General features: G+C 44.4%; 1 protein-coding gene across 4 annotated transcripts in view; it reads left to right on the top strand.

Annotated features, from left to right (window-relative positions):
• KIF13A (kinesin family member 13A) overlaps positions 1 to 23,291 on the top strand; it is a 198,636-nt gene that overhangs the window by 74,853 nt on the left and 100,492 nt on the right. For all 4 annotated transcript variants that reach the window (XM_039523229.1, XM_039523227.1, XM_039523230.1 and 1 more), the window contains exons 3-4: positions 4,720 to 4,732; positions 10,599 to 10,659. In XM_039523229.1, coding sequence (XP_039379163.1) covers positions 4,720 to 4,732; positions 10,599 to 10,659 — 74 coding nt within the window. The remainder of the gene's footprint in view (positions 1 to 4,719; positions 4,733 to 10,598; positions 10,660 to 23,291) is intronic.

Genomic DNA, 23,291 nt, shown 5'->3' with positions numbered 1-23,291 from the left:
GTTACCTACCTTCTCCCTGGTTCTGGCCCATTCTCTTCCTCTCTCTGCACAGATTGAAACTAAAGCCACTATTGTCTGTCCAGTTTACAAAATTGGATAATTTGCAATGTTTCTTGAAGTCCTCCACTTTTTTACTTTAGGGGGCATCATCTTGTGACATCCAGAGTATTGGTTTTCAGTAAGTTTTAAACTCAGCACTGAAATACGCACATCTACAACTGATAATTTATTCCATGTGTTGGATCTTGCAAGTGCCTGTAGTGCAAAGCGAAGACAGTTATACTGATTGCTGTATCTGAACCATATGCTAATTTTTGCTCGCTTGTTTTCTGATTCTTGTGCTCTTTTGAAGTGGAGACACAATTTTTTTCAGCATGTGTTCTGCTGGGTTTACAGCTACAGAATAATGTTTCTCATCTTGAATGAGATAATACATTACTAAATGGATTACAGTACTAATGGATATAGGGCTTGGGGCCTGAGTGTTGTATGGCACATCTTTCAAAACAGTGATATACATTGACATGAAAATCTAGTTGCACTGAAGGAAGTTAATACTGGTAAATCGTAACACATCTCCAGATTATTGTATTTTGAAATATCAATTAAATTGCATATGCTTTAAAAAAAAAAAAAAAAAAAGCAAGACCCTAGATCAAAATAAATCTTGTGGTACTTCTCTGTCTGAATTGTTGCCAGGATGATGATTAGCGTGAATTGGCAGAAGGTTCCAAATAACTAAAAAGAAAAATATATATTGTAATCTAAGATAATTGAATGATTCCAGAGACCCTTTGCCCTTGTTGCTGCTGGTAGAAGCAGCAGGTGTTCTTGTTGTTGAGCTGCTAGTTTGGGCTTGCTGGCAAGAAAAGAATTTTGGAATAGGAAGCAGCTAATCCCTGTAGTTTTGAAATCAAAAAAATCTGCTGGAGTGATGAGCATCTTGCTGGATGAAATTGGCAATTGGGAGCTTGCATCTGCCCACCACCAATAAAAATGTCATTGTTTAAGAAAAAATATAAAGTAGGTTTCAGAGGATAACAGGAAAAAATTACCCAACCATAAATTTAAGGAAATATTTTACAGAGGATGTATAAAACTATGTTCCTTAAGAAAACCTTCTGGACCCAGTTGCACCTCAGTAGATCCACCTTCACAAAGGACTATTGATGTGAGGGTTATACACTCAGGATTGTTTTGCTCAGAAAGACAATTAAGTGACTCCACATGGCATCTGTCTCCCCTTTCCTCAACCAGATACTCAGTGTGTTTGGTGATCCTGTAGTGGGTCAAGGAGGGACATGTGAGGTCTGCCTATCAGCCCTGCAGAGAATTCCCCAGTAAAGTTAATGCATCCCAGACTGTTAATTTTGCCTCCTCCCAAAAACCTCTGAGTGTGAGGATCTCCTTTAAGAAGTAATAGAGCACCCCTTTCCCCAGGAGCTGTGCTGTTGAGTAAGGTTGGAGGGTGTTGAGCTGGTGCAGGGTCAGTGTACAGACAGCTCCATTCTCCTGATGGTCTCCTGACATGTCTGAGTATTTCTTTGGGTAGTAGGAATATATGCCTGTCTTGATATGAGTAATTGGACATGGGTGAGGCCTCATTTCTTGGGAGACAGGATTAGGGAAGTGAATGGATCAGCAGGCTGGAAATAGAATGTCTATACTAGCTAAAATAAGGGGGAACATCCAGAGAACATTTACAATGGGCAAGATAACAATGGATAAAGCATAAAATGAGGTAGATAATAAGTAGTAGTACACAGACTGTGTATACTGTACAGAGATTGGTTCCTACAAAGTACCCAACCCCAAAGCATGTAATACAATGTAATGTGTAAATGTATATAAAGAGAGGTTTTCTGTGTAACTGTAGATGTGTGATATGCCCTATGCCAGTAGTTTTCAACCTGCTGTCGGTCTGCAGTGCCTAAGGAGTCTACAAAAGGTGGTTGTTACTATAGAACAGTGCTTTTCAACTGTGGTCTGCGGACCAGTGAGGGGGCCACAGATTGTCTATGATTTCCAAAGGGATCTGCACCTCCATTTGAAAATTTTAGGGGTCTGCAAATGAAAAAAAAGTTGAAAACCAGTGCCCTATACCCACCCCCTACACTTGAGTCTGATCAACTCAGTGTAGCTTTGCTGTATGCCAGAAAAAGGCACCTGAGTGATGAGACTGGAGTCTAACTGAATTCTTGGGGAACTGAGTGGAAGAGGTCTCAGGGGAACCCTAATAGAGAGCAAACTCTGTCTGCTCCCTCACACTTCCTTCCCCTTAACTCTGTCTGCCAGGACTTCCTGCAGTAGGGGGTGATCAGACAGTTGCTCTGTAACACCACTGAAATTGCTTTGACTTCAGCAAAAGTAGACTTCTGGAGTTGCAGCATGTATCTGAGAGCAGGATTTGGCCCCATGTGCTTACTGGTCGGGAACATAGTAGCCAAATGGTTCTGAATTTTTTTTGTTGGCACCCCCATCGGTGGTGGTTGGATAGATGAATCCCTCTTGGAATCCCCTCATAAATGCCGTCGCCCCTTTGCTACAGTCTTTCCCTCTTTCTGTCCTTTCCTGTTTCTTCCCTGGTTGTCTCACACAGTCACCTATGTGTATTTTCTTTTCTGTTTTTTCTAAAAGCAAAAAGGAGCCCCTGTGGCATTATGTTTTGGACTCTGATTTGGCAAAGTACTTAAAGCATATGCTTAAGGCCATCCGGAATCATAAAAGTGCTTATGCACTTAAATCCCATTGATATCAAAGTTAAGCACTCACTTAAGCACTTTGCTTTGAACCGTGGCATTAATTTTTTCTTGCTTTCTTTATACTTGATGGTAGCATTAGTTGGAGCAGTTTGTGAAAGGGCAGTTTTCAAGGAACTGCTCCCCTACTTTTCCCAAATTCAAGGGGAACTGTGGATTTTTCTTTCTTTCTCTCTTTATTCCCCCCAATCACAACCCCCCCTCCCCCAAGTCACAAAACTTTCCCCATCTCCACTGTTTCTATTTCTGTTGTCTACCCTTATGAACCTAGATCAGTCTAGTTCCCCAGGTTGGGAGACCCTGTAGTTACTTGTACAAGAAGCTGTAGACACAACTGTCATCATTACAGGGTGAACTGCACTTTAGATCCCTTTAGTCCATTGCAAGTGTGCCCTTTTGGGGATTAGGCCTCACTATCTTCACCCGTCTCCAGGCGGAACTGTGCTGTTTAACTGCTCCAGGACTGGATCTGTGGGTGGCAGCCCTTCTGTTTCCCAACAGTGTTAACACTATAGGCTGAACAGAGTTTATAAACTGACGTTTATCTGATATTATCTGTGTGATATGATTCTGTCTGAATGCATAGAATTAAATCAAAGGAAGCTGCAAAGGAGAAACCAACAGGAAACAAAATAATGGCAAAAACCTGACACCTGTGATAGCAGCTGATTAAAGCGACTCAAAAATCATTTCTTCAAAACAAAAGATTACTTATTCATTCACCCAAAGGTACAAAGCATACAGAACAAAAGAGTAAAAATAATGGTCTATACACGTATTTCCCTTTGCCTAAGCCTTATTCATTCTTTGCAAGCTTTGGTACATTTCATCCATCTCTGGCTAGGGAGAAGCAGAGCGCCTTGCTGCAATGTGTGTGTGTATTTCGTCCCGTTTCCTCCTCCCCCGACCTTGTATGTCTTTCAGCTCTTACTGACACTCTCTGAGTAGCCCCCAAGAACTCTCAGCCCCACCCCTTTCTAGGGATGGGTTCCTATAATTGCTTAATATCCCTTTGATCCTAGGCATAGCCTTGGGAAGAGTAAACCTTTGTAGCCTTAACAGAGGGCTTGTCTACACTAGCACTTTACAGCGCTGCGACTTTCCCGCTCAGCGATGTGAAAAAACACCCCCCTGAGCGCAGCAAGTTTCAGCACTGTAAAGCGCCAGTGTAGACAGTGCACCAGCGCTGGGAGCTACGCCCCTCGTGGAGGTGGTTTTTTAGAGCTCTGGGAGAGTTGTCTCCCAGCACTCTGTCGCGACTATGCAAGCCAGGGCGTTGCTGTGGCAGCGCTTTAACATTGCCAGTGTAGACTAGCCCAGAGTTAGGCAGGTAGCTTCTTCTCAGTTGATAGCCCAGCCCTTGTTATTTTAACTCCTTTGAAACTATTTACTGTACGTGTCATGTCTGTGCCATCATTTTGTTTCCCCCTTACAAGTTCCTTTGATTTAACTCTATGCGTTCTATCAGGATAATATCACACAGCTAAACTGAGATGCAATTGATATTTGTAAAAAATAGATATTTCCCAGTTCTAAGCAAACCTCAAGATAAAAATGTTTAGTCTTTGTTGTTCTTCCTCATTTAATAACACAACTTGCTCTGCAAAAGTATTAAATGAGTGTAGATTTGCGTAAGTTCTAATCTTGCAACATACGTAACATTTTGGATTTCTGGGCCGATGCTAAACCCCATTGAAGTCAATCGGGCGATGCCCTGCCACAGGAAGTGGTCATCTTATAGTTCAGATTTAAAATATATAAAAAAACTACATAATTAGTATTGGACACCAATACCTTGTACACTTGATTTTACTTCTGTATGAAGCATTTAATATGAAAAGTTCAAAAGTATGCTAGACGTTCACCTTGTTTGTATTTGTTTCTTTTTATTGCCTTCCTGTGATCTGGGTGATGTGTTGGCAATCTTCTTTATGGCCATTGCTGATTCTCCAACAACTAGAAAACCACCAAAGGTAAGTGTTTGATGTCTCATTTTGTAAATATACTGACTTAAAAAATGCTGAAAATTGAAGAAATGCCCAGTATCTTCTATTAGCATGTTATGTGAATGCTGCCATTAAAGGAAAATCTATTAAAAAAACACTTGTTTCACATATTATGTTCAAATTACAGATTTCTCAAATCACATTTAAATTGCATGTTAATTAGATTAAAATATACAGAAAGATAACGCTGCTTCTTAAAATTGTGCAACCAGTGATGCTATTATTTTAGTCTGGTTTTAAAAAAATCTTTTGTAGGTGGAAATTAGTACTCCATGTAGAATACATCATTGCACATAATGTTGCTTTTAAAAAAAAATCATATGTTTAAAGTACTAAAATGCAGGAAACAGATTTGATAAGAAGCAAATTGTCCTTTTTTGTAATCGGCGTTCTTCAGGTGTGATTATCTGACAAAACAGCCTGTGAGCACCTGACACAGTAAATCCCCTAGAGAGGATTTTCTGAACTATATATTTTTAAAAAAAGTGTGTGTGTGTGTAGGGGGGACAGATGACAACACTGCTTTAATGATAAATAGTCACCACCTTGTTCTTTAACATTATTTTTGTTTTATTTTTTTTCTCTTAATGATGAATGTAGAATCAGGTATCAAGTGCAGGTACCAGTGATAAGTTAGAAGGATACTACTTTATAAAATATAGCTTGTGTAAACATGTGTGAAACAGACCGAGCCAGCTGCCATTTCATTTTCAAGCTTCTAACATTTTTGTTATCCTTTTCTGTTTGGCAAACATTGGACTTCTTTTATTTCTGTGCTCCAGACAGAGGTGGAATTACCATGTCTGGGTTTTTGTTTTGTGTTACTTCCTTGATTTTTGTACCATAATTCTTTCTGATGGTGGGAATGTGTAGAAATCTGGAATTGAACTTCAGTTGCTTCTGGAAAGGGAGTACAACAGCATAGAATACTTGTTTAGGTCATCAAAGAATTATGATTGTATATTTTAAGAAAAATAGCCATCTAACTGCAAGATTAGGTGTTTTGACCTCTTACCAACCCTTCTGAAAATTAAAAATGTCTGCAGTTAAATAGTAATGCTGTGTGTCATTCTGAAAATTCCATCAAGCAAAGGAGGATGGGACAGAGTACTGTAATTCAATAAAGCATTCGGTTGTTAAGGTATTTGAAATATAAAGCAAAATTTTAATCTAAAATTTCAAATTTAATTTGGTCTTGGGCAGGTGAAGGTAAATGGGATGATGTTTGTTTTAAAAAGGAAATGCTGTGAATTCTACATAGAAAGGAAAGGAAAATATTACAGACCTTGTATTTGTGTTTGGAAAAAAAAACTTTTTCATGTTGCCCATCATAGCTACAGTCTTATTTTATACATCTGTTATATTAGAGTGAACTGATAGAGAAGCTTGCTATACTCTTATGTAACATTGTGACATATCTAATGCAAAATAGGACTGTTGATCATCATAAAAATTACAATTATTTAACATTTAATTTTACAAAAATATAGTCACATTTCCTTGTGTGGTCTTTCCTTATCATTTGGAGATAGAGCACAGTAATCTGCCTCACATTATAATGTAAAAACTTGTGCATGGGTCAAATAGAACTATTTGGTCATGTTACTGAGATTTTAATTTATCTTCTCGCTATAACGCAAAACTTAACATGTTGTGTATAAGGTTCTCCTATCTGTTGGAGGCAGAAGGAAATTCTTGTTCTGCTACAAGTGATTATGTATTGTACACTCCTCTGTAGGTTTATGTGCACCCAATGCACTCAAATCAGAGACTTTTGGCAGCTGTAGGCACATGCTCCCACTAGCCTTGTGCGCCGAGCCCAGAGTATAAAGGGGTGTGGTCACTGCCTCCCTCTCAGTTCCTTCTTACTGTCTGTGGTTGGTGTTAGAGCTCCCCATCAGTCTTTGAGCTCCAGTTTAGGCAGCCTTTAGGAAAATTCTCATTCGGTATATAGTTCTAGCTTAGCCTAGTGTTAGCTTTAGAGTAGTTAGTAATTTGGAGAATTTAGGTTGGTCTACCATGCAGAAATCCCCAGGTTTCAAATGTGCCACCTGCAGTGCTGTAATCCCTGTTAGTGACAATCATAAAAATTACCTAATCTGTTTAGGTGAGGGGCATGTGAGGGATTAATGTCCTATTTATACCTCCTTCCCAACCAGAATGAAAAAGCAAAACCAGAACTGGGCAGTGGTAAGAGCCACCCAGGGATCCCGGGCCACTGTGGGGAGTCCCAGACCCTCCTCCTGCCCTGATCTCCACACATTGCAATTTGGTACTATTGAAAGATGCATATTGTGTTGGAGCATGGGGTAGGTGGAATCTTAACTGTGTATGTAAAGTATAGTCTGTTTGACCACCTCTAATTGCCTTAGTAGTGTGGGAGTGCGGTCAGTTTTAAAGTGACTAATTCTTAAAAATGGCGGCAAATCCAGTGGAAATTGGCAAGGGACCTATCAAACTACAGAAGCCATAAGAAGTGCAAATATTTTACATAATAATATGATATTAAAGCCACTGATGTGGACAGTTGCTTTCTTTGGAAGAACAGAATATAGAGTTTTCAAATTAATCATTTATAACATACAGGCCAACTTGTAGGTAAAAAATGTCTCAAAGAAAATGTAGACAGTCCTGAGCAATCCTCTTAATTGTGTTTCTTAAAGTACCATATAGTGAGGTGGAGTTGGCACTCCTATTATAACCTATCAAACACCTACTAGCCAGAAGACCATATGAAAGATAAGTGGGGACCCAGTCAGTGAACTCCAGGGTCAATTCTCTGTTGATAATTCAAACAAGGAGAGGTGGGGTTTGTAATATGGCAGATGCTATGAGGGTATTGTCCCATACTACCAGGAGGTGGGCTTCATCTTGCATAACAGTCTCTGCCTGGTAGGATTTCTGTTTTTCCTTTGGCCAGTGGAAGGAGAGAAGGATTTTTTTTCTTCCTCCTTGTTCCCAACACATGAATGTTGGGCAAGGGACTCCAGTCTCCTAGTTGTCTGTCTAATTAGGGAAGAGTTGTCTTTGCTGCTGCACCCTCTCCTCCAGTCTCTTTTTCTTTTTCTATCCCCATGAATAATTTCAGTCCTTCTGTTGCTGCTGATCGTTTCGCCATGCAATAACAGAATGAGACTAATGTAATTATCAGTTTCTCTGCTGCCAAAACGGTTCTGAATACCAGCAATGAAACCGGCCAGATTTAAGGTTCACTTAGATGCTTAGCAAAGCAGAGCCACTAGAGGCGCAGGTATACATATGCTATATGCAGGAATACAAAATTCTGCACATCTTTTGTGTATTGAAAGATCTTAATGTAATGTATTCACATGGTGAGCTGAGTTAAGGGTACCAGAACTGAGTTTCCTGCCTGATCTTCATGCAATTTAAATCTGAATCACAATACCACAGTCATTTTGAATTTAATTATAATATTGCTGTTGCTTGGTGACCTACACAGTTAGGTCAACGTAAGACAGCTTACCTCAACCTAATTATGTCAGTGTACACACTACAGCTTTGTCTTGCTGATGTAAGTGCCGTACTGCACCGACATCATAACTCCACTTCCACGAGAGGCGTAGGGCTTATGTCGGTGTAGTTAGGGAGACACAGTATCTGTGTAGACAATGTGTTACTTACATCACCTGTTGACTGTCTTGACAATTTCAGGGCTCTATAGCCTTGAAATTGACAAGAAAGCCGGGCAGCTAGAGCCTGTCTGCCCACCTTGCTCTCCACTCAGGGAGGTGAGAAGCCCAGGCAGCTGCTTTTTCCCCACCCCCCCTCCTCCCAGCTCTCTCTTCCTCATCCCCCCCCCAAGCTCCTGATGAGGACACGCACCACTGACAGAAGGAGAGTAGTGTAGACATAATTACTGCAGTGGTTGTAAGTTGGCCTAACATAGGTTGACTTAAGTCTATAGTGTAGGTGTGCAATTAGTCATCATGTATCCATCTGTTTGCTCCCCACACCAGGCTCTCCATTCCCAGTCTTCTTGCCTAGCCACCAACAACATCCAGTTAGTTCCCCTGTTACCAGAGCCTCCAGTTCCAGTCTCAGCAGGCTTCTTGTCCCTATCTGCTCCCTTTCCTCTCTCCCCAGCCTCCAAGGCAGGTGTTATCATCCATGTTGTCTAGGTGCCAGGGACAGGTAGGTCACTGAGAGCATAGGAGAGACAGGCTTTCTCTTCTCAGTTCTGGTGCCTGACCCTGCCCAGAGTGGTCAGTGTAGGGGAAAGTCCAGCTTTGCCCTGTAGACCTGTACTGGAGCATGCTCACTTGTTTTGTGGGGATGACACATGTGCAATCTGGTCAACACTAGGAGGTGTAGGGGGTTAGAGCAGGGGTGGGCAAAATACAGCCCATGGGCTGAATCTGGCCCATCTAACATTTCTGTCTGACCCACCAGGCTCTTTGCCTGCCCCCTCGCAATTTCCAGGCTGCTAAAAGTCCCGTGGTGCAGCGGGGTGCTGAGGCAGGCTGCCTGCCTGTCATTGCTCCACGCCACTCCCGGAAGTGGACAGCTGCTGCTGGCATGTCTCTGCACGCCACTGGTGGGGGTGGAGGGGAAGCGGCTCTGCATGCTGCCCCCGCCTCCAGCACCATCCTCACAGCTCCCAGTGGCTGGAAACTGGCCAGTGAGAGCGGTGAGGGTGGTGCTTGCGGATGCAGGCAGTGCACAGAGACTTGCTGCCCCTCTCCCCCCAAGGGGCATGCAGAGAGATGCCACGGTGCCAGCAGCCAGCTGCTTCCAGGAGCGGTGTGGGGCCACGGCATGCAGGCAGCGTGCCTGAGCACCCTGCTGAGCCGCTGGCCAGGAGCCACCTGTGGTAAGTGCCTCCCGGCCAGAGCCTACACCTTGCACCCCTTCCTGCACCCCAGTCCTCTGCCCCAGAGCCCCCTCCTGCACCAAACTCTCTCCCAGAGCCCACATTCCCTCCTTTAATATAGTAGAAATATGCAGCCCGTGAAGACTTACTAAAATTCATGGAGTGCCCAACCCCCCCGCAAAAATTATTGCCCACCCCTTGGTTAGAGCATGCTCAGTGTGCACCAAATCTTAGCTTTTAGTAGCTAAAAATCTCCGAAATCTCTTCTTAGTATGTGCAAAAACAGATTTCTGAAAGGCTTGTAATTTGGGCAGATTTTCCCAAGAATAGCAAAAGGCTCAGCCCCTGACAAGTTTCAAGACTTGGTTGCAAAGTATGCTGATGCTAGAGCTTCTCAAAGAAACGGTTCTAAGAATTTTTTAACATGGCTAAACTTATTTCTCCCTACCCTCTTTTTGAGAAAAGGCTGAACTGCTTTGGCTGAAATTTTCCAAAAAATTCAACCTGAGGTGGATACCTGACATGGAATATTTCAGCTCAGATACTTAGAGTTGGCAAAGTCTTATATGCAACTGAAAACAGTCTTTTTTATAATAGGAAATGTGGGGCAACCTTAATAATGGTGCTACCAGACGTTCCTATAATAACTACCCCCCTACTCCCATCCCCAATGTTATGAACTGAATTCATAGAACTCTGGGAAAACTGTTAAATATAGGAAGACAAATGTGGCTCTCACACATTTTTTGCATTGTTTTACTTACCTTAAGTATTATGGTAACTTAAATATTTTAAAACAAAAATTTTGGAGTATAGATAATATCTGCAACCAAGGACAAATCTCAGATTTTGAGACTATTTTGCTCCTGATGGGATCTGTATTAGGTTCTGTGGAAATTGCGTGGTGCATCTGTCGTTCAAACAGGTATGAGGAGTTGTGCTTCAGGGATGGATGTCTTGTGTGTTGCAAGCTCTTCATTTGTCTTTTATACTCTTATGCAGGTGTTTGCCTTTGATTACTGCTTCTGGTCCATGGATGAATCAAACACCACAAAATATGCAGGTAAGTCACTGATTTTCACCATATTTGGCAGTGTATAAATACTTTAAAAATGGGTAATTTTCTGTTTCTTTGGCTGATCATCTGACCTTTTTCTCACTAAAATGGACTTCGGGCCTTTCAGTGGACTAGGCCCACAAGAATGGAGTCTCCTCAGCTCAGAAGAATGCAAAATTTATGGGGCCCACTGTAATGTTAGGAAAGAAGGCTTTTTTAAATCGATAAGCTTTAATGTTTTCTTCCTTTGAGAAATGATTCTTTCAGTTAAGGTGAAATTTCAATTCTCTAGTAGAAATTACTTCTGGGTCCTAATGCTAGGTGTGAGACCATGTGTTTTCCGTGCCCACACCAAGATTGAGGCAGAGCCCACTGACTGCTGCAGAGAGGAAAAATCTCTCTTCATCAAAACATTTAATCATTGTCACTCAAACCCTAGTAAGCAGACGACAGGTCAAATTTCCAACTTGTACCCTTCTCTAGTGGCTTGATGTTCTATGTCAGACTGTCAAGGCCAGTCACTACTGCCTCTTGTCATATTTTTATTTTTATTACCTTAAAACTTTTAATATCTGAAAAAGGAACCATTTTGATTGAATAGACATTATTTGTATCTTCAGAAGACAAAGGCATTAGGGGATGGTCTAATGACATGAACTAACTTTAGCTATGCTCTCTCTTACAGAATGTGCCTTTTATTGTTGCAGACCATAGTTATCAGATCCTAAAACCCAGAGGTGGTAATCAGTTCAGTGGATTCTACTGTGTCACTTACTTGCCTAATCTGGATGAGGCCTTTTTATGTAGCAAACTTCTCCCAGTGAAGTTAGTGCGAGTCTTTTCATTGACTTCAATAGGACCAAGAAGAGAGCCTGGAACCAAATGCTCTCTCAGCCTAACCCCACTCCAAATTAATTTAATGGGAGTTACCTCAACCCTACCCCTCTGCAGCCTACTGGATCTCTGAGTTACACCCGAGTTTTCTATAATACCACCCAAAAAAAGTTCTATTGACTTTTTTTAGCTTGAGAACTGTACTTATATACAACCCTACTCTGTTTGATCAGACTGTAGAATGGAGATACTACTTTTGATCCCTCTTCAGCAAAAAAACAAACCAACCAAAAGGCCTTTTCAAGATTTTCTTGATTGAAAAAAGATGCTTTTACCATCCCTTATCAATTAATACGGTTTTGTACATTGCTGGAGTTATCTTGTGACTGTCTTAATTCTTTTAAACAGCTGGTATGCACTAGAACATAATACATTTTGGGGGAGGATAAAAGATTTTCTTTTATCTGCTCTAACATAAAGTGACTGGGCTTTTGGCTGGCTAAATCAATCTTGTGTTAACTGACTCTATTCCATGTCCTACAATAACATACCGTGTTTTAGTGCCAAACAGCTGAGTGCAGAAGTGATCAGAACTCTTAAAATTTCCTTTGTTTCAGTGGAATCAATTTTTTCCCCCTTTTTTGATATCTTCACTATTTAGTTGCTTTTAAGGGATTCATAGCTTTGCCTAGATCATCTTATTTGTTGTTGTGGTTGCTGGTTTATTGTTTGTATTGTGGTAGCACCTATGACTCCAGGTCATGAGCTAAGGTCCCCATTGTGCTAGGCACTGTACAAATGTACATCTTGTCCAACACCAAAGACTGAACTGTAGATCCAGTACAAAAAACATGTGACGAGTTCCCTCCAGGGTGCCACCTGGAACTGGGGTACCACTGAGCCCCCAACCCACCAGCCTGGGCTCCCTCTCACACACTACTGCTGTGACAAGCTGCAGAGCCCTCCAGCCTGCACTTTCACCATACAGGTAGGGCCACACCCAGCTGTAATTACATGCAGGCTCTCTGTCCAGCTCCTGCAGTGAACCAACAATAGAAAGGGTACAGCTAAGGCAACTCCCAGTTCCCCAGGCATTCACCCCCTTTGGAGTATAAACACAAAATTCAATGGTCTTGCGCTGCACAGGGAACTATGCAGCGTAAGCTCAGAAAGTTCGTGCTCTCCCTCAGTGTGGCGAAGAATATGCAACGCCTTTGCCCCTGAACTAGGATTCCCACACACTTCACTCCAACTCACTGGTTTAGATAAAGCAAAAACAAGTGTACTAACTACAAAAGATAGATTTTAAGGGATTATTGATAGTAAACAGATCAAAGCAGATTACCTAGCAAATCACCAAAAAATGCAAACTAAGCTTAATATACTAAATAGATTGGATATGAATTGACAGATTCTCACCCTAAGAGATGATACAAGCAGGCTGCAGATTCTTAAGGACCAAGCTGCACTTGCTTTACAGCTTGGAACCCCCAGGTGTTTCATTCACAGGCTAGAAATCCCTTTAGCCTGGGTCCAGCACTTCCCCTTGTTCAGTCTTTGTTCCTCAGGTGTTTCCAGGAGTCTTCTTGTGTGGGGAGTGAAGAATACCAAGTGATGTCACTCCCTCCCTTATATAGCTTTTGCATGTGGCAGGAACCACATGCAAAAGCTTGGTTCCAGACTTGGTTCCAAGCTTGGTTTCCAGACCAGTCTGTGCAAAAATACTGACATCCCAAGATGGAGTCCAGCATTATGTGGACTGATCACATGTCCTTGTAGAGTCATAGCTGCCATTACTCAGAGGCTGTTTGGAGCTTTCTCAGGAAGGGTCATCACCAGGTGGGGGAGAAGCTTCTCCTCAGGCCTATTTTTTTCCCTAATGGCCCATTGTGCTGAATAGTGCCCCTTCCCCACTCACAGGGGCAGCTCTAGGCATTTTGCCGCCCCAAGCACGGCAGGCAGGCTTGCCTGCGGAAGGTCCCCGGTCCCGCGAATTCGGCGGCAGCCTGCGGGAGGTCCGCCCAAGCTACGGGACCAGCGGACCCTCCACAGGCATGCCGCCGAAGGCAACCTGCCTGCTGCCCTCGCAGCGACCGGCAGAGCGCCCCCCGCGGCTTGGCGCCCCAAGCACGTGCTTGGCGTGCTGGTGCCTGGAACCACCCCTGCCCACTCACTATCTAGACTGAAAGCATCTTGTCTAGTGGGCGTTACCCAGGTGTAACTACATTTGAAATACAGATACATAGTCAGTATTCATAACTTCAGATACAAAAATGATACATGCGTACAAATAGGATAATCATATTCAGCAAATCATAACTTTTGCAATGACTCGTTACATGACTTATCTTGCATAAAATGCATCATAATTATGTCCTAATCATATCATAATAATATCGCTATGAAGAATATGGAGTGCAGTATCACACATGAGTCTCTACAGCAGTGGTGGGCAACCTGCGGCCTGCGAGTCACATGCGGCCCGTCAGGGTAATCCTCTGGCAGGCCATGAGACAGTTTGTTTACATTGACCATTAATATGCTTGGCTGCCCAACCTGTGCAACCACTCGACTTGATTGTTGTTGCCCTTGCCCTTTGGTGTGTGGGCTTATCTGAATACATTTGCACTGTAAATGTAAATTGTAAACTTTATAGCATTGGGTTTGTCTTTTTGTTCTGTAAAAAGCACTTCAAAAATTTTGGATGTCCCATAAAAGCTAAATAACAGAGCTGGTTGAAAAATGGAACATTTTCAGCAAAATACTTGTATGTTTAAATTTTGAACTTTTTGAAAATAATATTCTGACCCAGATAATGCATTATCTTCTTGCTTTCCATTTGCCTGGCTGAGATTGGTTGAGGTAAAAGAAGTTGATGCTTAATCTCGACAAGGGACAAATAGTGCTAGGGGGTTAAGGGGAAAGCATCTTGAGCACAGGCAGAAGGGTTTGATGCAGCTCCTCCTATTAACATCATTGGGAGTTTTCCCATTGATGTCAATAGGGACAAGAGCAGATCCATGGGTGGGTGGAGACACATTCCCGGCCCTGAAAAGTTTACACTTTATAGACAGAGACCATACAAGTCATGGCACAGCATTTTGGCAAATGAAGGGCACTGAGAGACTGTCAGCATGAGAACAAAGTAAGGACATTTTTACAAGTGTGCGAACTGCAGTAGCATTTCAGAAATGTGGAAAGAAATGGGTTTTGAGAAAAGGAGCGAGAGAGCGAGCTTCTTGACTTGCGTGTTATACTTCCTCTGCAATTAATGTTAAGTGCAGCCTAACCACTTCCAGACTGCCTGAGGCTGCATCTATGGAACAAAGGCGGGTAGGGTGGAGAAAAGTTGCCTAGATTGTTCAGTCAGTATCCCTTTCTAGGTGGGTTATTTTGATTAGGATTTAGGGCATGTCTACACTTGCCATTTAAAGCGGGGGAAAAGTCCCTTTTTTGCATAAAAACCATGGAAGCATCTATGCTTGCCAATGACATTTTGCGGTGAAACTCAGAAGTTTCAGCGCAAAAAGAGAGCCACCTCCATGAGAGGCGTACAGCTCTTACCGGTGATGCTTTTGCAGTGATGTGCAAGTGAAGACACGTTCTTGTTTACACAGCTTTTAGCCTCCAGAGGATATCCCACAGTGCCTAGGTCAGGGGTAGGCAACCTATGGCACGCAAGCTGATTTTCAGTGGCACTCTCGCTGCCCGGATCCTGGCCACCAGTCTGGGGGGCTCTGCATTTTAATTTAATTTTAAATGAAGCTGCTTAAACATTTTAAAAATCTTATTTGCTTTACATACAATAGTTTAGTTATATATTATAAACTTATAGAAAGAGACCATCTAAAAACGTTAAAATGTATTACTGGCATGCAAAACCTTAAATTAGAGTGAATAAATGAAGACTCGGCACAGCACTTCTGAAAGGTTGCCGACCCCTAGCCTAGGTGATCACTCTAGCCAGCAGCTCTGCTGCTCTGACTCCAAGTAAACAGATGTCCACCCCTCCCCCTGTAAAGCCCCTGGAACTTTGAAACTCCCCTGCCTGTTTTCTTGGCAAGTGCTCACTTATCATCTGGCCAGGTGACAATGCCTGCTCCATGGAGCAAACGATCCCTTGCTTAGAGCATTGCTGAGCTATTGGAGCTTATCAGTGTTTGGGGAGAGGACACTGTGCAGAGACCCAGGATGCCCTACGATCACCTCCCACCATAAGACCTGTCTCAAATTGGAGAGAGAGAGCTGCACTGTGAGATAGCTGCCCTAGAGTGCTGCTCTCATCGGTGATGGAAGTGCTGCAAATGTAATCACTCTTTGACGCCCAAGGAATTAAGTGAGTACACAAACCAGTGCTTTACTTTCACCGGTGAAACTTACAGCTCAAAAACTCTGCAAGTGTGGACATACCCTTAGTGTGTTGTTACTATAGGCAACTAGTAACTGCTGATAGTAAGAGGGCACAATTTAAAAATTATGGTGGTATGCAGCAGGGTTCAAGGCAGGAACTCATGAGACAAAGGGTATGGCTACACTTACAAATCTGCAGCGCTGGTAGTTACAGCGCTGGTCGTCCAGCTGTGCAGGGCCAGCGCTGGTGTGTGGCCACACTCACAGCTACCAGCGCTGGTGTGTGGCCACATTTGCAGCATTTGCAGTGCTGTTGGGAGTGATGCATTATGGGCAGCTATCCCAGCATTCAAGTGGCAGCAACGGTGCTTTTCAAAAGAGGGGGGTGGGGTGGGGCGTAGTGTGACAGGGAGCGGGGGGAGAGAGAGAGAGTGGATTTTTGGAGCCAACACTGTGTGTTTAGCTTCCTGACTTGAAAAATCAGAAAATGTTCCCGATCCCTTACCCTTAACTCTTAACTGCAAACAGCCTGCAGCCAACACGACTCCTCTTCTCCCTCTGCCCCCCTGTTGTTGTGTCAAAAAACACTCTCCCTGCCTGCCTCATTATCTCATTTGATTGTTCACAGATGTAGATAAACAGCAACGGAGTTCACAACAAAAACAAAGAGAGGCTGCAAGGGATACATCCTTATACCCTGGAGGCCAATCAAGCGCTGGTGTGTGGCCCACACTTGATGACCAGCGCTGGCACCAGCGCTGGGTTTATCTTCCCCATGCTGAGAGTGGTGTGCAGCCAGCGCAGCAGCAGCGCAGCACTTTGCAGCTGCCTGTGTGAGGTGTGGCCTGTGGCTACTTACGCTGGTGCTGGTGGCTTTGCAGCGCTGCGCTAGCCGAGTTTAGTAGCATTTTTTTTGCAGTTTTTTTTTTTTATTTCTTTTTTTTTTTTTTTTTGTTTATAAAAGAGAGAAGAGAGACTAAAGAGAAAGAGAGCCATGAAAAAAAAAAAAATTGATTATATTTTTTTTATGCATTAAAAATTTTAAGAAAGTTGTCCTAATATATGGCTAGCATTTACTCACACTCATTCTTATGCATTCTCATTTTTGCTTTTTTTTTGGTTGCTAGAATGCTGCCCTAGATGGAATAAATATAACCCCAACACAATGCCAACACAACCGCATACAGCTTTATAATTACAACCAAACCAAGTGAGGTTTTGATGGATTGTTTTTGTATCTTTAGTTTAATAAAAAACATTGTTTGGAGTGAAGTCCTATCCCTCATCACATTCCCAAGCACTAAGATAACAAATAATTTATATTAGCACACTAGATGCACATTAATTTCATAGGCAGTGTCAAGGAATTTTCCTGATTCTAGTGGCAAAGATGCAAACAGACAGTTAAACAGAACGGAATGCAAGTGTTGTCATTGGGGTGAAAGCTCTGAATTATAGTAGCAGCTTAGCCATCCAGTGAGTTTACAGAAAAATTCCTGTAGCTGCTCAGAGATACGGTCATTCACTGTCTCACGGCGTACAAGCAGGCAGCGAAGTGCACTGCTAGGCAGAGTTTCTCCCGGGAAAGCACCCAGCATATTGGACAATAGAATGGGGACTTAGAAAGCAAGGTCGATTTGTTATCTAGCTGGCTTTGAACCCTGCTAAAGTGAATGAGAATGTTATGCCCTTGAGCTGCTATATTTACTTATTTAAAAAGACCAGCCATGGGCTAAAATGTAAGAGACTGTTTTCCTGTAACAACAGCTGTATAAATGGGGATACCAGGCCAAGACACTTATTTCAGTGATCCATTACTCTGGTCTGTGTCAGAGATTTGGGCTTAATTCTCCACTGTGCTCAAGTGGAAAGACCCCTAAGGACTTTAAGCCAGCTGAGAACTGGGTATAGCAGAGCCTAGCTCTGCCTCCTCCCCTTCCCTGACATGCTCTGTCTCTTCCTTGCCTCCGAGAAGCCTTTGCTTTACCTTATGCCACACAGTGGGTTCCAGCGCAGTAGATGGGAGATGCAGAAGGCAGCAGCACCATCACTGCAAGTGGGGAGATTCCTTTGTCTGTTTCAAGTTCACTCTGTGCTGCATAAGCAGAGAACTATCCCTTTAGATCTGTAATACCAAGGACGGATAATGGTGTGATCATCTTAGACCAGGTTTACTTCCTCTGTCACAACTGATCTGCTACTTTCTGTTTGGCTTCGGGAGCAGAGCAGACCCTACACTTGATCTGAGCTCATACATCTCTCCACCAGACACCAGGTTCTCCTTAGCAGCCCAGCTTTTGGTAACTACAGTACAAACTCGCTAATCCACACTTCACTCACTGCCATAAAAAAAACCAAACAGATTTCTCCTCGCTTTTAGCAGACATCTCACTGTTGCATGCTCTCACCTCACTGCTTTTAAAGCCTTTTACACCCCACAGTACAAAACACTTACTACCATACTAGGCCCTATTATTATAATTAAAATTGTACTTGGCAAATAAATGAATAAAGTACATTTTATCAGGTGCTACTCATGCTTGTTTGTTATGATTATTGGGTTGGTTTACTACTACTTCGAGTGCTGTCCCTGTGGGTGCTCCACTCTAGGTGACGGTGCGTCCCAGCGCCGTTGATCAGAGATTTTCGGTAGCAGTGCCTGGTCAGGGGACACGCACTCAGTTGGTATCTCCCGCCTCATTGGAAACTTCCTGAGTGCGTGTGTCCCGCACTCTCCTCAGTTCCTTCTCAACCGTCCTTGGCTGAAGACAGGACTCGGGTCAGTGCAGCCTTTCTTCCCTGGTCTCTATAGGAAATAGTAACAAAACACATAGAAATAGTTATTAGTTACATCCCAGTTGTTTCCCTTCCTTTAGTATAGTTACATAGTTAGTTACTTAGTTAAAAAAAAAATCGCCTCAGACTTGTCTCCTGTTGAGACACTCTCCCCTGCCATTTCTAATTCATAATGCCAGGCGCTTCAGGATTCAAAAGGTGCATTTCCTGTCAGAGCTCCATGCCACGGTCAGATGGGCACTCACGTTGTGTGAAGTGCCTCGGAGAAACTCACATCCCCGCGAAGTGCCTCCATTGCGCGACCCTCAAGTCTAGGGCTCAGCGTGACAGGTACTTGTGGCTTAAAATGCTTCTAATGGAAAAATCCCTACAGCCGCTTTCAGAGACAGGGAAAGTTAAACCCGCTCCCACGCTTCCGGGCCAGATCCGAACCAGTTGGGAGCATTGCTTCACCCTCCCTGGAGCGGAGTCAAGAAGCACAACAGTCTCAGAGGAGAGACTTTAACAAGGGTAGTGGGTCTCCCGCGAGATCTCTACCCTCTGTGCTGACAGCACCAAAGGCAGGTGCCTCAGCCTCTTCTAATGCCTCAACCGCGGCTCCAACAGAGCGCAGAGGCAGGGACCCGACCGTCCATGCTGGGAAGGTTCCCGTGGCACCGGTCCCCTCAGCACTGAAAACGGACGCGGTGCCAACAGCGCACTCCTCGGCACCAAAAACAGATGCGGTGCCGACAGCACACTCCTTCTCTGCACCGAGAAGAACGTCAGCACCGAGCCTGTCTTCCACCTGGGCACCAGCAGCAGACCCTCTCCAGGGCACCTCCAAGCGGTCCGCGGTACCACTTTCACTTTCTCTCAATAATGCGCTAGAGCACAGAGCAGGCTCAGCGCAGCCCAGGGAGCAGGAGCAACAGTTTCTCTCTCAATGTGACCTCTCAGTGCCACCTGAGCCTAACTCTTCGCTCCTAGATGCACAGGGCTCACTTTTTGAACAGCCACTCTCTCCACCTGAACTGGCTACCTTTACTGACAGTGAACTTTATTTACAGCAGCAGGTGCAGTTCTCCCTCCTGCTTCACCACCACCACCAGAACCTCTCCACATCAGGTCATGGCTCAAGGCCACCAGCCTCAGTTTCCTTACTTTGCCCCCCCATGGGCGGTACCTGGGTTCTCCTCAGTGGTACCCTTGGCCACATCCTCCTACCAATCCTCCTCCTCCTGTGCCTCAATCTCCAGCTCCGTCCACTTCTAGGGTGCCTGAGCCCCCTCCTGAAACTGCGAGCTACGCACTATATCCTGACTCACCGACCCCTAACTCTCCATCAGCCCCGGATGGAGCCCTCTTCCCTCCGCCTCCACAGAACGTGGACGACTGTAAACAATTTCAAGAATTTTTCAGGAGGGTGGTACTCAGTCAAGATATCCCCTTAGAAGAGATTCAGGAGACACAACACAGACTCCTCAGAATCCTTCAACCGTCTGTGCGCTCAAAGATAGCGCTCACTATAAACGAAGCGCTCCTGGAACCAGCTGACACTCTCTGGCAAACCCCAGCTTCTTTAGTACCAACTTGCAAAAAGGCCGAACGTAAATGCTATGTCCCTGCTAAGGATGCTGACTTCCTATTTTCTCATCCACCACTGAACTCTCTTGTCATGGATGCAGTCGCACAGAGGACAAAACAGTCACAATATCGGCCCACCCCGCAAGACAAGGACCTTAGATGCTTGATGTCTTGGGTCGCAAGGTTTATTCGTCATCCACACTACAATTCAGAATCGCAGACTATCTTGTCCTCTTCGCCAGCTACGACTTTCATAATTACAATAAACTTTTTGAATTTGCCTTCTACATTCCAGAGGATAGGAGAGCAAACTTCAAATCAATCCTGACTGAGGGTCAGCTGATTTCCAGAACGGCCCTACAGGCATCTCTAGACACGGTGGATACAGCAGCCCGTACTACTGCAACTGCTGTGGTTATGCGGAGATCTTCATGGCTCTCTGCATCCGGCATCCCTAAAGAACTGCAGACCAAAGTGGAGGACCGCCCCTTTGATAAGGACAAACTTTTCTCCAAAAAAACTGATTAACTCCTTCAAACCATGAAAGATTCTAGAGCGACACTGCACACTCTGGGCATTCACCCAACTCTTCCCAGGAGACAACCATACCAACTGTACCAAAGACCACGCACACAACAGTATTATCGTCCTCAACCCAGACCACACGACACAACTAGGCTCCCCAAGCGCAGACAAAATCAAACTCGGGCAACCAGCTTCTGTCCATCAGGGAATAAACAATAATTTTGAAATGTTGGTTGAAGGTCTGCACGACCACCCCTTGATTCCACCGTCTACTTGCCCATTTGGCCACCACCTGCAGAGTTTCCAACATACCTGGCAGCGGATTACACAGGATCGCTGGGTCCTCAAAATAGTTCAGTCCAATTACTCTATCCCATTTATATCCTACCCTCCTACCCTTCCCCGTCCCTCTTCAGGGACCCTTCTCATGAGCGCTTACTTCGCACAGAAGTGGCGCAACTTCTACAACTAGGTGCTGTGGAACCTGTGCCAATGCAACATTAAGAGAAAGGTTTCTACTCCCATTACTTTCTGACTCAGAAAAGGACCGGGGGATGGAGGCCTATACTAGATCTACAAGGACTGAACAAATTCGTGAGGATACAAAGATTCAAGATGGTCACACTGGGCACATTAATTCCTGCACTGGATCAAGGGGACTGGTTCACAGCCCTCGACCTACAGGACGCTTATTTTCGTATATCAATTCATCCAGCTCACAGACGCTTCCTACGATTCACAATCGGTCACGACCATTTTCAATACAGAGTTCTTCCTTTCCGACTCTCCACAGCGCTGAGAGTTGTTTTCCAAGACTCTAGCCGTGGTCATGGCTCACCTCCGCAAACATGGGCTCATGCTATTCCCTACCTGGACTATTGCCTCATGAAGGGCGACTCCAATGGTGAGGCACTTCAAGCTACCCGTTTTGCCATCTCCCTCTTTCACCACCTAGGCCTCCAAATAAACATCCAAAAATCCACCCTGACACCTACACAACAGATCGAGTTCATTGGAGATCATCTCGGCTCAATCCAGAGCAGGGCCTCGCTCCCATATCACAGATTCCTCGCCATCACACAGCTCATACGCACACTCTCTATTCATCTCAGGACACCGGCAAGAATCTGTCTACAGCTCCTTGGTCACATGGCAGCCACCACCTTCCTGGTTCAGTACGCCAGGCTACACATGAGATGTCTTCAGGGCTGGCTCAATTCCAATTTCAAACCCAACAGACACACCTTAGGGATGCTGTTAACTCCTCCTCTCAATGTTCTAGCTTCCCTACATTGGTGGACAAGACCAGAGAACCTCTGCATGGGGGTTTCCTTCCAGCAACGATCCCCAATGCTCATGCTTACCACGGACGCTTCCCTAATCAGTTGTGGAGCGCATCTAGGGGGACACAGGGCACAAGACTGGTGGTCCGCATCAGAGATACACCTACACATAAATCTCTCAGAGCTCAGAGCAGTGAGATGAGCGTGCCTTCACTTTCTTCCTCTCATAAGGAATAAATCTATTTGGGTCTTAACAGACAACATAACATGTATGTACTACATCAGCAGACAAGGGGGAGCCGATCACATTCCCTTTGCATGGAAGCCATCTGACTATGGAATTGGTGCACACAACATCAAATACAGATCATTGCTTCCTACCTACCTACCAGATTGCCACAACACTACTGCCGACACACTCAGCAGGCACTTCTCAACAGAACACAAACGGGAACTGCACCCCGCAAAACTTCAACAGCTCTTTTGCCTCTAGGGCACCCTGTCAATGGACCTCTTTGCCACAACCCAGAATAAAAAATGTCGCCTGTTTTGCTCCAGAGTGGGACTCGGGACTGCATCCCTAGGAGACGCATTCTTCGTCTCGTGGAACAACTCTCTCCTGTACCCCTTCCCACCAATCCCTCTGCTCCACAGGGTTCTTCGGAAGATCATAGATGACAAGGTCCGGGTCATACTTATTGCCCTGGCTTGGCCGAGACAGACGTGGTATCCTTACCTACTCCGCATGTCTTCCCGTCATCCATGGTATCTCCCCAACAGGCCAGATCTCCTTTCCCAGGACAGTGGATGGGTTCTTCACCTCCAGCGCCAAAAGCTCCACCTCACAGCCTGGTTCCTTCATGGTTCCAAACCCATGAGCTAGCCTGTTCTGAGCAAGTCCAATACGTCCTCCTGCACAGTAGAAAAGACTCCACTCGTAAAACCTACTTGCAGAAGTGGAAGTGTTTCGCTCTCTGGTGCTCACATAATCACTGCCCAATACGGTGACTCTCTCCCTAACATTCTAGACTACCTCCTGAAACTAAAACAGGATGGACTTTCACTAAGCTCCATCAAGGTACACCTGGCAGCGTTCACCACCTTCCACGACCTGTTAGAAGGTTATTCACTCTTTACCCACCCCACCATAAAATGATTTCTCACGGGCCTGCAAAATCTCTACCCTGAAATTTACCCAATGGCAGCTACATGGAATCTTAACCTTGTTCTTCACGCTCTCATGAAACCTCCATTCGAGTCCTTGGCTACCTCCTCTCTTCTCCA

The sequence above is a fragment of the Mauremys reevesii genome, linkage group 2 (genome assembly GCF_016161935.1).
Source record: "Mauremys reevesii isolate NIE-2019 linkage group 2, ASM1616193v1, whole genome shotgun sequence".
Taxonomy (NCBI): Eukaryota; Metazoa; Chordata; order Testudines; family Geoemydidae; genus Mauremys; species Mauremys reevesii.
The sequence above is the reverse complement of the archived record's forward strand: the minus strand, read 5'-3'. Positions and strand labels throughout refer to the sequence as shown.